The 12,966-nt window shown below is 50.7% G+C and overlaps 1 protein-coding gene across 1 annotated transcript in view; it reads left to right on the top strand.

Moving 5' to 3' along the window:
• Positions 1 to 12,966, top strand: part of MLF2 (myeloid leukemia factor 2) — a 47,984-nt gene that overhangs the window by 17,204 nt on the left and 17,814 nt on the right. Inside the window, exon 3 of the mRNA XM_089661720.1 lies at positions 3,981 to 4,113. Within this exon, the coding sequence (XP_089517846.1) occupies positions 3,981 to 4,113 (133 nt within the window). The remainder of the gene's footprint in view (positions 1 to 3,980; positions 4,114 to 12,966) is intronic.

Below are 12,966 nucleotides of genomic sequence, written 5' to 3'. Positions count from 1 at the left end.
GTCCGGGGAGAGCGGATCTAGTGAACGCGGGGTCCGGGGAGAGCGGATCTAGTGAACGCGGGGTCCGGGGAGAGCGGATCTACTGAACGCGGGGTCCGGGGAGAGCGGATCTAGTGAACGCGGGGTCCGGGGAGAGCGGATCTAGTGAACGCGGGGTCCGGGGAGAGCGGATCTAGTGAACGCGGGGTCCGGGGAGAGCGGATCTAGTGAACGCGGGGTCCGGGGAGAGCGGATCTAGTGAACGCGGGGTCCGGGGAGAGCGGATCTAGTGAACGCGGGGTCCGGGGAGAGCGGATCTAGTGAACGCGGGGTCCGGGGAGAGCGGATCTAGTGAACGCGGGGTCCGGGGAGAGCGGATCTAGTGAACGCGGGGTCCGGGGAGAGCGGATCTAGTGACCGCGGGGTCCGGGGAGAGCGGATCTAGTGACCGCGGGGTCCGGGGAGAGCGGATCTAGTGACCGCGGGGTCCGGGGAGAGCGGATCTAGTGACCGCGGGGTCCGGGGAGAGCGGATCTAGTGACCGCGGGGTCCGGGGAGAGCGGATCTAGTGACCGCGGGGTCCGGGGCGAGCGGATCTAGTGACCGCGGGGTCCGGGGCGAGCGGATCTAGTGACCGCGGGGTCCGGGGTTTAGTAACACTTTAATGACACCCCCTGCAGCCGCAAATGTGCTGAATTTTAGCTTGTGCCAACTGCATGGGGCTGCAGCACATGGGCTTTGTCCGACTCATGGGAACGCACCCATTTTCGGTCACAACTCTTGGTGTGGACCAAGCCATACACAGAACCTTGTAATCGTCCCTCAAGCCCACTACACATAGTGAGAGAAATAGCAACTTTATGAACAACGTATTGCATGCAATTCTTACACACTCCATGACCTTGCCTCACCTCCAGCTTGGACTGCTAGCAGACATCACCACCCCGGGGACACACACACAGATCTCTCCTCGTGTAAGCCCACCTCTTCTGCTCAACAGTTTGCAAATCAGTCACTCCTTCTGCAAGCCTGATTTCACCTTTCACCTGTTGTCTAGTAACTCAATATAAAATCTGATTTATTGCAGTGCTGAATTGTTTGAGGGATATTTAACTCTAGTCATGAGCTGCAAATGTTTTTGTGGTGTGTCTGAAGTGATTCTAAAGTTTATGATGTAACTGCCATTGCTGAGCCCTTTGTGAAAATGCCAGTTTCCTGACTTTTCTGATCATTACTGGGTCACGGACTCAAAATATTATCCCTACCGAGCCAATTCTGGCATTTCTCTACTACATGCAAAAATCTTTTTTTTTTTTCTTAAGTTCTGCATAATTTTCTAGCAATAACCAAAAAAAAACAGTGTGAGAGAGAGTCAGGTCCATAAATATTTGGACATGGACACAATTCTAACATTTTTGGCTCTATACACCACCACAATGGATTTGAAATGAAACAACAAGATGTGCTTTAACTGCAGACTGTCAGCTTTAATTTGAGGGTATTTACATCCAAATCAGGTGAACGGTGTAGGAATTACAACAGTTTGCATAGGTGCCTCCCACTTGTTAAGGGACCAAAAGTAATGGGACAGAATAATAATCATAAATCAAACTTTCACTTTTTAATACTTGGTTGCAAATCCTTTGCAGTCAATTACAGCCTGAAGTGTGGAACGCATAGACATCACCAGACGCTGGGTTTCATCCCTGGTGATGCTCTGCCAGGCCTCTACTGCAACTGTCTTCAGTTCCTGCTTGTTCTTGGGGCATTTTCCCTTCAGTTTTGTCTTCAGCAAGTGAAATGCTCAATCGGATTCAGGTCAGGTGATTGACTTGGCCATTGCAGAACATTCCACTTCTTTCCCATAAAAAACTCTTTGGTTGTTTTTGCAGTCTGCTTTGGGTCATTGTCCATCTGCACTGTGAAGCGTCCAATGAGTTCTGAAGCATTTGGCTGAATATGAGCAGATAATATTCCCGAAACACTTCACAATTCATCCGGCTGCTTCTGTCAGCAGTCACATCATCAATAAATACAAGAGAAGCAGTTCCATTGGCAGCCATACATGCCCACGCCATGACACTACCACCACCATGCTTCACTGATGAGGTGGTATGCTTAGGATCATGAGCAGTTCCTTCTCCATACTCTTCTCTTCCCATCACTCTGGTACAAGTTGATGTCGGTCTCATCTGTCCTCAGGATGTTGTTCCAGAACTGTGAAGGCTTTTTTAGATGTCGTTTGGCAAACTCTAATCTGGCCTTCCTGTTTTTGAGGCTCACCAATGGTTTCCATCTTGTGGTGAACCCTCTGTATTCACTCTGGTGAAGTCTTCTCTTGATTGGTGACTTTGACACACATACACCGACCTCCTGGAGGGTGTTCTTGATCTGGCCAACTGTTGTGAAGGGTGTTTTCTTCACCAGGGAAAGAATTCTTTGGTCATCCCCCACAGTTGTTTTCCGTGGTCTTCCGGGTCTTTTGGTGTTGCTGAGCTCACCGGTGCGTTCCTTCTTTTTAAGAATGTTCCAAACAGTTGTTTTGGCCACGCCTAATGTTTTTGCTATCTCTCTGATGGGTTTGTTTTGTTTTTTCAGCCTAATGATGGCTTCACTGATAGTGACAGCTCTTTGGATCTCATCTTGAGAGTTGACAGCAACAGATTCCAAATGCAAATAGCACACTTGAAATGAACTCTGGACCTTATATCTGCTCATTGTAAATGGGATAATGAGGGAATAACACACATCTGGCCATGGAACAGCTGAGAAGCCGATTGTCCCATTACTTTTGGTCCCTTAACAAGTGGGAGGCACATATGCAAACTGTTGTAATTCCTACACCGTTCACCTGATTTGGATGTAAATACCCTCAAATTAAAGCTGACAGTCTGCAGTTAAAGCACATCTTGTTTGTTTCATTTCAAATCCATTGTGGTGGTGTATAGAGCCAAAAATGTTAGAATTGTGTCCATGTCCCAATATTTATGGACCTGACTGTACATACACATTCTAGGGACAATTATGTCTTTGAGTGTAGGAGGAATCCGGAGGATCATGAGGGAACCCGCACAGGGAGAATATGCAAACTCCAGGCAGGTGGTGCTGTGGTTGGGATTTGAACCAACGACCCCAGTACTGCCAGGTGGAAATGCTGACCATTTAGCCCCTGTGCTGCCCCACTTTATGGAGAGATCTGGGGTCGGTAAGACCCCTCATCTATCCTTCTATGCTGGTAAGCATGAGACAACATAAACTGATCTCAGGCTTTCCAGTATAAAAAAAAAATGGTATTGTTTATTTCTGCCAAAGCCGGAAGTGATGTCATGACTTCGCTTCCAACCTCCCAGGATCATAGAGATGGCCGGTGACCATCCGGTCCATGGCCAGCTCTATGGTAAACTGGCGCTGCTGCTGGATCAGATCTCCGATTTCCCGATCACATGGGAAGCACGGAGAGGCGCCGTTGGGCGGGGGATAACGTCTCCTTCCGCTGCCTGTAAAAACAATCCAGTGACTGATCAGCCGCTAGGATGACTTTTTACTAAAGCGGGAATCTTCTGCTGAAAACAATGATATCTGGATGATGCCCATAGCTGGAGGCATCATCCAGATCTCTCCACTCAAAGCTAGGACGTCATATGACGTGTCCACCCGGCGGGAAGGGGTTAAGCAAGAAGATTAAAAAAAAAAAAATTCAGTGACTCCCTAAAGCAGGGGTAGGCAACCTGAGAGCCGCAGGACTACAAGTTCCATCATGCCTCTGCAAGTCATAGCTGTAATTGTCAGTTTTGTAATCTTTGCAATGCCTCATGGGAAATGTAGTTCCACAACAGCTAGAGAGTCGCAGGTTTCCTACCCCTGCTAGCAATCAGACAGAATCAGCTGTTTGATGGCCCAGTGCAGGATGGGGGGGTGAACAGCAGAGGCGCTCTTGTGTCTTCAGTCCCGGTGCCCGTGGATAATGGCGCCTCTGACCAGCACTTTTTTCCTCTCTCTAGGGATCCCTTTGCTTTGCACCGTCAGCATATGAGACGCATGTTTTCTGGAAACTTCGGGATGTCGCCGTTCCTGAGCCTGACCGATGGGAGTGTGCCGGGACTCGCTCGTACTGCAGCCCCCCGTGACATGCAGGTAAGACTAGAGGCATTATGGGTAATTGGGGTTAGTCGACGTCATAACGCATAATGGAGTAGCATACACATTCCATGCATTTCCCTAAAGCCCAGCGACTTGGGCCGGTGCGAATTTCAGCGGCAGGAATCTGGATGTGAGCGGCTTGCTGCGGTAAAGTTATAGCTGGCTGTGCGGACAGCCACGAATCGCTGCAGCCGCCGGCGACCTGTAAATATAGTGAACGAGCGTGGTGGCCGCAGCTAGCCACTCACAGCAGCAGATTCCTGCCACCGCAGTTCACACCGGCCCAAATCGCCTAAGCCCTGGTTCACAGTGAACTGGACTACTTTCCCTTGAAGTTGCGCGCTTTCAAAGCCGCTGGTCAGTGCGATTTTATGTGCGGCTTGCCTGACATCTGTGCAGTTCCATGCAAGTTCGCATATGAAATCGGGGAAAAATCACGCAGGAACTTTTTTTTTTTTTTTTTTCAAAAATCGCTGCCACACCGCAAAGACAGAGTCGTACTGATTTGACCGGTATCTTAGGCACAGAGTGCGACTTGTCATGCGATTTGAAACGGACAAGTCGCAGCGGTGTGAGCCACGGCTAAATCAGCTTTATAATATCACAGAGGAATCCAAATAGGCTGATTGGAGAGCTCTAGATTTTGTTTCAGGAGCTGTGTGGGACCTCGGCAGAGAGAGCACTGCTTGCACACTGCTGATCGCTGGGGAAATGTGTGTGTATATATATATCTCAAATGCTCATTTATTTTTTTTTAACTGCAAACAAATTAGCATTTTTTTACATTAGTTTTTTTTAAAGTGATCTTCTCCATTTTAAGCAATTTACTGTAATGGTTTAAATACCCCTCATCTTGGTGCACCTGGAATGTATTCAGCTGATTTAAACAGTTCATTTGGGCTTTGTTTTAATTCCAGCCTCCCCTTCAGTCTTGCACAGGTGTACCGCCCCCCTTCAGTCTTGCACAGGTGTACCGCCCCCCTTCAGTCTTGCACAGGCGTACTGCCCGCCCCCCTTCAGTCTTGCACAGGTGTAGCGGCTCCTCCCCTTCGGTCTTGCCCAGGTGTAGCGGCTCCTCCCCTTCGGTCTTGCCCAGGTGTAGCGGCTCCTCCCCTTCGGTCTTGCCCAGGTGTAGCGGCTCCTCCCCTTCGGTCTTGCACAGGTGTAGCGGCTCCTCCCCTTCGGTCTTGCACAGGTGTAGCGGCTCCTCCCCTTCGGTCTTGCACAGGTGTAGCGGCTCCTCCCCTTCGGTCTTGCACAGGTGTAGCGGCTCCTCCCCTTCGGTCTTGCACAGGTGTAGCGGCTCCTCCCCTTCGGTCTTGCACAGGTGTAGCGGCTCCTCCCCTTCGGTCTTGCACAGGTGTAGCGGCTCCTCCCCTTCGGTCTTGCACAGGTGTAGCGGCTCCTCCCCTTCGGTCTTGCACAGGTGTAGCGGCTCCTCCCCTTCGGTCTTGCACAGGTGTAGCGGCTCCTCCCCTTCGGTCTTGCACAGGTGTAGCGGCTCCTCCCCTTCGGTCTTGCACAGGTGTAGCGGCTCCTCCCCTTCGGTCTTGCACAGGTGTAGCGGCTCCTCCCCTTCGGTCTTGCACAGGTGTAGCGGCTCCTCCCCTTCGGTCTTGCACAGGTGTAGCGGCTCCTCCCCTTCGGTCTTGCCCAGGTGTAGCGGCTCCTCCCCTTCGGTCTTGCCCAGGTGTAGCGGCTCCTCCCCTTCGGTCTTGCCCAGGTGTAGCGGCTCCTCCCCTTCGGTCTTGCCCAGGTGTAGCGGCTCCTCCCCTTCGGTCTTGCCCAGGTGTAGCGGCTCCTCCCCTTCGGTCTTGCCCAGGTGTAGCGGCTCCTCCCCTTCGGTCTTGCCCAGGTGTAGCGGCTCCTCCCCTTCGGTCTTGCCCAGGTGTAGCGGCTCCTCCCCTTCGGTCTTGCCCAGGTGTAGCGGCTCCTCCCCTTCGGTCTTGCCCAGGTGTAGCGGCTCCTCCCCTTCGGTCTTGCCCAGGTGTAGCGGCTCCTCCCCTTCGGTCTTGCCCAGGTGTAGCGGCTCCTCCCCTTCGGTCTTGCCCAGGTGTAGCGGCTCCTCCCCTTCGGTCTTGCCCAGGTGTAGCGGCTCCTCCCCTTCGGTCTTGCCCAGGTGTAGCGGCTCCTCCCCTTCGGTCTTGCCCAGGTGTAGCGGCTCCTCCCCTTCGGTCTTGCCCAGGTGTAGCGGCTCCTCCCCTTCGGTCTTGCCCAGGTGTAGCGGCTCCTCCCCTTCGGTCTTGCCCAGGTGTAGCGGCTCCTCCCCTTCGGTCTTGCCCAGGTGTAGCGGCTCCTCCCCTTCGGTCTTGCCCAGGTGTAGCGGCTCCTCCCCTTCGGTCTTGCCCAGGTGTAGCGGCTCCTCCCCTTCGGTCTTGCCCAGGTGTAGCGGCTCCTCCCCTTCGGTCTTGCCCAGGTGTAGCGGCTCCTCCCCTTCGGTCTTGCCCAGGTGTAGCGGCTCCTCCCCTTCGGTCTTGCCCAGGTGTAGCGGCTCCTCCCCTTCGGTCTTGCCCAGGTGTAGCGGCTCCTCCCCTTCGGTCTTGCCCAGGTGTAGCGGCTCCTCCCCTTCGGTCTTGCCCAGGTGTAGCGGCTCCTCCCCTTCGGTCTTGCCCAGGTGTAGCGGCTCCTCCCCTTCGGTCTTGCCCAGGTGTAGCGGCTCCTCCCCTTTGGTCTTGCCCAGGTGTAGCGGCTCCTCCCCTTCGGTCTTGCCCAGGTGTAGCGGCTCCTCCCCTTCGGTCTTGCCCAGGTGTAGCGGCTCCTCCCCTTCGGTCTTGCCCAGGTGTAGCGGCTCCTCCCCTTCGGTCTTGCCCAGGTGTAGCGGCTCCTCCCCTTCGGTCTTGCCCAGGTGTAGCGGCTCCTCTCCTTGACTGAAATTGCTTCCTCTGATTTCACTGCACACTGTGAGCTCCTCACTCTGTGCACTGGAAGCTGCTGCAAGTCAGAGCTCCGCCTGATTTGCTGGCAGGAGGACACCCAACATCATCTAGTACTTTCCTCCCCAGCCTGACTGTCACTGGCCCCCCACCCCTGCTTACATTGGATTTAAGTTGAGTCATGAAGGTTCAGCATTTCACATGGGTGACATCTAGTGCAGTTGGCAGTGCATGCTAATGCGGCCTGCCTAGGAATGCTGATTCCTTCAGACTGATCTCTCCTCCCAAGAATCAAACCCACTGCTTGCATTGGGCTGAGGGCTCGTGAGAGGAGTACTGAGGCAGGGTGCTGCTGTGTATTCTGTACAGCACCCTGCTGGCCCCTTCCACTGGCCTTGATCTGCGTGCATTGCATAGAAAAGCACAGTGACCCAATGAAGGTGTAATGTATTGATTACAACAGATTAGACTTCAGCTTTAAAATATATAAATTCCCAATACCTAAAAAAATGATAGCTGCACTATTTTTGGCAGCGCACCGATCATTCGCATTGCTATGCACTATAGTACAGGTTTTGTTTTTTTTCTCCTGCTTTTCATAGGCATTAGGTTTCATTTAGGATGAATGCCAACAAAACACACAGAGCGGGTATAAAACAGAATCGCCCCCTCTAAAATAATCACGTTTTGTTGCTTCGCAGTCTGAACTGAAGACAGACACATTTTTCGTTTTATCCAGCTATATTCACTCTAATAGCATCCAAGTGAAAGAACACCAACATGCCACTAAAAATTTAAAAAAAATCCAAAAACAGAATCACTAAGTTGGAAAAAAGACCCCCCCTCCTAAAAAATGACTTGTAAACTCAACCAGGTGTAGCTAATCGCCTTCTTAATGGCACACAAAGCCATTTCACTTTCAGCTGTGATCAGCTGGAGTCATTTTGATTAGCTCAACATGAAAAGAGCTTTCCTGGAGCATTTCAGTCCCTGGTAGTGCAACGGAAGCAAACAATCAAATATGGGTGTCAAGGCACTGTCACCGGGATCTCTGGGATAAAGTTGTGGACGGGCACAAGTCAGGAGATGGATACAAAAAAAGGTCAAAGGCTTTATCAATGCCTAGAAGCAGAGTGACGTCTATTAATAAGAAGTGGAAGGTATTTGGTAGAACACAGACCCTCCCTGGATCAGGACGTCGCTCCAAACTGGATGAAAGAGGCAGGAGGAAACTGGTCACAGAGGAGACCAAGAGGCCTACAGCATTTCTGAAGCCGTGTCAGGAATTGATGACAAAGAGCGGTCATTGTGTGCATGTGACACCAATATCACAAATCCTCCACAAATACAAGAAGAAAGCCGCTCCTCGGGAAAGGCCACATGCGGTCACCACTGAGCTTTGCCAAAAGGCACCTTGAAGATTCTGAGGCCGCATGGAGAAAGGGGTTCTGGTCAGAGGAGACTAAAATGGAACGATTTGGCCTCAACACTAAACAATATGTCTGACGGAAATCCAATCCAGATCACCATCCAAATCCCACCATTCCTACAGTAAAGCATGGGGGGGTGGTAATATCCTGGTATGAGGGGGAGGGGGGAATTTCCTGTTATGGGGGGGTGGTAATATCTTGTTATGGAGGGGGGAATATTCTGTTATGGGGGAGGGGGGAATATCCTGTTATGGGGGGTGGTAATATCCTGTTATGGGGGGAGGGGGGAATATCCTGCTATGGGGGGTGGGAATATCTTATGGGGGAAGGGGGAATATCCTGTTGAGGGGAGGGGGGGAATATCCTGTTACGGAGGGGGGGTGATATCCTAATATGGGGGGTGGGAATATATTGTTGAGGGGGGGAGGGGGGAATATCCTGTTATGGGGGGTGGTAATATCCTGTTATGGGGGAGGGGGGGAATATCCTGTTATGGGGGGTGGTAATATCCTGTTATGGGGGAGGGGGGGAATATCCTGTTATGGGGAAGGGGGGATATCCTGCTAGGGGGGGGGGAATCTTATGGGGAGAGGGGGAATATCCTGTTACGAGGGGGAGGGGGGAATATCCTGTTACGAGGGGGAGGGGGGAATATCCTGTTATGGGGGGTGGGAATATCTTGTAATGGGAGGGGGGAATATCCTGTTATTGGGGGTGGTAATATCCTGTTATGGGGGGAGGGGGTAAGATCTTGTTATGGGGGGTTTCTCTGCAGCAGGGACTGGAGCACTTGTCAGGATAGAAGGAAACATGAATGGGGCAAAATCCCATCACATTCTGGAGGACAATCTGCTGCCGTCTACCACAACATTGTCAATGGGAAGAAGGTTCTCCTCCAACATGACAATGCCCGAAAGCACACTTCAACAATGACCCCCCAGTGGTGGGAGGAGAAGAAGGTGAATGTCCTTGCATGGCCTAGTCAGAGCCCAGACTTCAACCCCATTGAAAATCTGTGGAATGACTTGAAGACTGCCGTCCACAAACGTCACCATCCAATGTCACTGAACTTGAGCCGTTCTGCAAAGAAGAGCGAGGAAATATTGCAAAGTCTAGATATGCAAAGTTAGTGGAGACATCCCAACAGACTAAAGGATGGAATCAAAGCAAAAGGGGGTTCAATGAAATACTGACACAAGGGGGGTGGGGTCCTTTTTTCAACTCAGTGATTCTGTTTTTGAAATTAAAAAACAAAATTCAGACACGATGTTCTATCTTTCACTTGAAAGTTATAAGTTGCACTGAGTAAATACAGCTGGACAAAACAAAAATGGTGTCTGTCTTCATTTCAGGCTGCAAAGCAACAAAATGATTACTTTAAGGGCGGGGGTTCCTTTCTATACCCGCTGTATGCCGTGAGTTAACGCGTGTTGCTGAACACACATATGTGTCTGCCATGGAGAGCGAAGGAGCCTCTGAGTACACGGCGTGTATATTGCACCCATTAATAATGGAGTATAAATCTTTTTAAATGGCAGTAAGGATGAATGCTTTAGTAGAGGAAGAAAGCGGCAGTTACACAGAAAAAGGAAACCTGGGTGTATCCACAGAGGCACGAGTCCGTATAGAGAAGTAAATATTTGCTCTACAAATACAAAGTCTTCAGAAACGCATCTTGTTAGGGCTGTTATTTCTCCACATTTTTTTTTTGATGCAAGGCAGCATATAAAGGTATGCACCATCTTGAGGCACCGCATTCTAAAATGTAAAAAAACCTAAACAAACACTGTTCCGTATCGCAGCAGCATCCACCCACGTAGGACCGCCATCGTCGGAGGGGATTTATTTTTACAAAACAAATACAAGGTGTGACAATTTCATTCCCAGCATGGATTGTAAACGGAAAAAAGTTTGCTTACCTATACTCTAGCGCAGCCTTTCTCAGCCAGGGTGCCTTGAGGCTTCTTCAGGGGGTGCCTTGAGGCTTCTTCAGGGGGTGCCTTGAGGCTTCTTCAGGGGGTGCCTTGAGGCTTCTTCAGGGGGTGCCTTGAGGCTTCTTCCGGGGGTGCCTTGAGGCTTCTTCCGGGGGTGCCTTGAGGCTTCTTCCGGGGGTGCCTTGAGGCTTCTTCAGGGGGTGCCTTGAGGCTTCTTCAGGGGGTGCCTTGAGGCTTCTTCCGGGGGTGCCTTGAGGCTTCTTCCGGGGGTGTCTTGAGGCTTCTTCCGGGGGGTGCCTTGAGGCTTCTTCCGGGGGGTGCCTTGAGGCTTCTTCCGGGGGGTGCCTTGAGGCTTCTTCCGGGGGGTGCCTTGAGGCTTCTTCCGGGGGGTGCCTTGAGGCTTTTTCAAGGGGTGCCTTGAGGCTTCTTAAGGGGTGCCTTTGCAAAATGTCTAAAAATTGCCCAAAACTGGTATACAAGCCAGCGGGTGGAACAAGCCGGCCTTTTAGTTACACAAAGCCACATATTATCATTGTGCACCATTACGACCTTCTAGCCGCCGGGTCCTGACAACCAATAACATCAGTTGATAAGGAGGATGTCAGCTGCCTGCACAATATCCTAGTTTGACCCTCCCCCGCCCATTCCCATCAGTGCTGGGGTCACATTAGCTCAGTGATGGAGAAAAACTGAGGGAGAGGAGAAACAATGGAATACTAGTCAGTACCAGTGTGCAGAAGTGTATTTGCTTTGGAAGAATAAATCCCCACTAATGTTGGGTGTCCTACATGTGTGGATGTTGCTGTGTTATATAGAACTATTAGAATAGTTTTTCACATTTTAGAATGGGGTGCCTCGGGACTGTCCAGTATTTTAAAGGGTGCCTCGGGACTGTCCAGTATTTTAAAGGGTGCCTCGGGATTGTCCATCATTTTAAAGGCTGCCTCGGGACTGTCCATCATTTTAAAGGGTACCTCGGGACTGTCCAGTTATATTAAAGGGTGCCTCGGGATTGTTCATCATTTTAAAGGGTGCCTCGGGATTGTCCATCATTTTAAAGGGTGCCTCGGGATTGTCCATTTTAAAGGGTGCCTCGGGACTGTCCATCATTTTAAAGGGTGCCTCGGGATTGTCCATCATTTTAAAGGGTGCCTCAAGACTGTCCATCATTTTAAAGGGTACCTCGGGACTGTCCATCATTTTAAAGGGTGCCTCGGGACTGTCCAGTATTTTAAAGGGTGCCTCGGGATTGTCCATCATTTTAAAGGGTGCCTCAAGACTGTCCATCATTTTAAAGGGTGCCTCGGGACTGTCCAGTATTTTAAAGGGTGCCTCGGGACTGTCCAGTATTTTAAAGGGTGCCTCGGGATTGTCCATCATTTTAAAGGCTGCCTCGGGGACTGTCCATCATTTTAAAGGGTACCTCGGGACTGTCCAGTTATATTAAAGGGTGCCTCGGGATTGTTCATCATTTTAAAGGGTGCCTCGGGATTGTCCATCATTTTAAAGGGTGCCTCGGGATTGTCCATTTTAAAGGGTGCCTCGGGACTGTCCATCATTTTAAAGGGTGCCTCGGGATTGTCCATCATTTTAAAGGGTGCCTCAAGACTGTCCATCATTTTAAAGGGTACCTCGGGACTGTCCATCATTTTAAAGGGTGCCTCGGGACTGTCCAGTATTTTAAAGGGTGCCTCGGGATTGTCCATCATTTTAAAGGGTGCCTCAAGACTGTCCATCATTTTAAAGGGTGCCTCGGGACTGTCCAGTTATATTAAAGGGTGCCTCGGGACTGTCCATCATTTTAAAGGATGCGTTGCCTGAAAAAAGGTGGAGAAACACTGATCTAGATGACTGCGCCACCTTCCAGAATCATTCCTGGAATTCGTTTTCCGGAACACCGCGCATTATCTTGGTCACTGTGTTCTGGATGTCCAAAATGTCATCAAATCTGTGTCCTTTTTAAGGCATTTTTTCATTTTGGAAACAGCCAGAAGTCGCAGGCTGCTGAGTCAGGGGCATAAGGTGGTCGGTCAAGTTTCTTAATGGATTTCTGGGCCAGGAATTATGGAACACATCATGTGCAGGAGCATTGTCGTGGTGGAGAATCCATTTGTCAGGCCAGATTTCCGGTCTTTTCCTCCGAACAGATTCCCGGAACCTTCTCATATTCCACATTTGCCTCCGTCCTTTGCGATTTTCACTGCCCTCTTCTTGCGTCATCGTGAACATCTTCCCGCCCTCTCCTAAACCACCTATGCTATAAAAAATTCCCGTCACTCATTTTTCGCCAACAGCGCAACGCACACATGTGTTATTTCTTCTACTACTGCGTAAAGACTGAGTCCACTGGTCTGCCACCCAGGAGAGAACATGTCAGAACACATTTCGGTGCGAATGGCTGTGCGACTCACCACCATAGGGCCACACTGCGGGCATTCCGGGAATTAAATTGTTACACCTTGTACTCCTGTGCACACTGGTACTGACTAGGGTTTCAGCGTTTTATACATTCCTCAGTTTTTCTCCTTCACTCGGCTAACGTGACCCCAGTGCGGAGATAAAGAGGGGCAAACAAGAATCCGATGCAGGCGCCCAATATCCTCCTTCTCA

Source organism: Staurois parvus, unplaced genomic scaffold (assembly GCF_062004578.1).
Source record: "Staurois parvus isolate SC_StPar_1 unplaced genomic scaffold, SC_StPar_1.0 ptg001376l, whole genome shotgun sequence".
NCBI lineage: Eukaryota > Metazoa > Chordata > Amphibia > Anura > Ranidae > Staurois > Staurois parvus.
The sequence above is the reverse complement of the archived record's forward strand: the minus strand, read 5'-3'. Positions and strand labels throughout refer to the sequence as shown.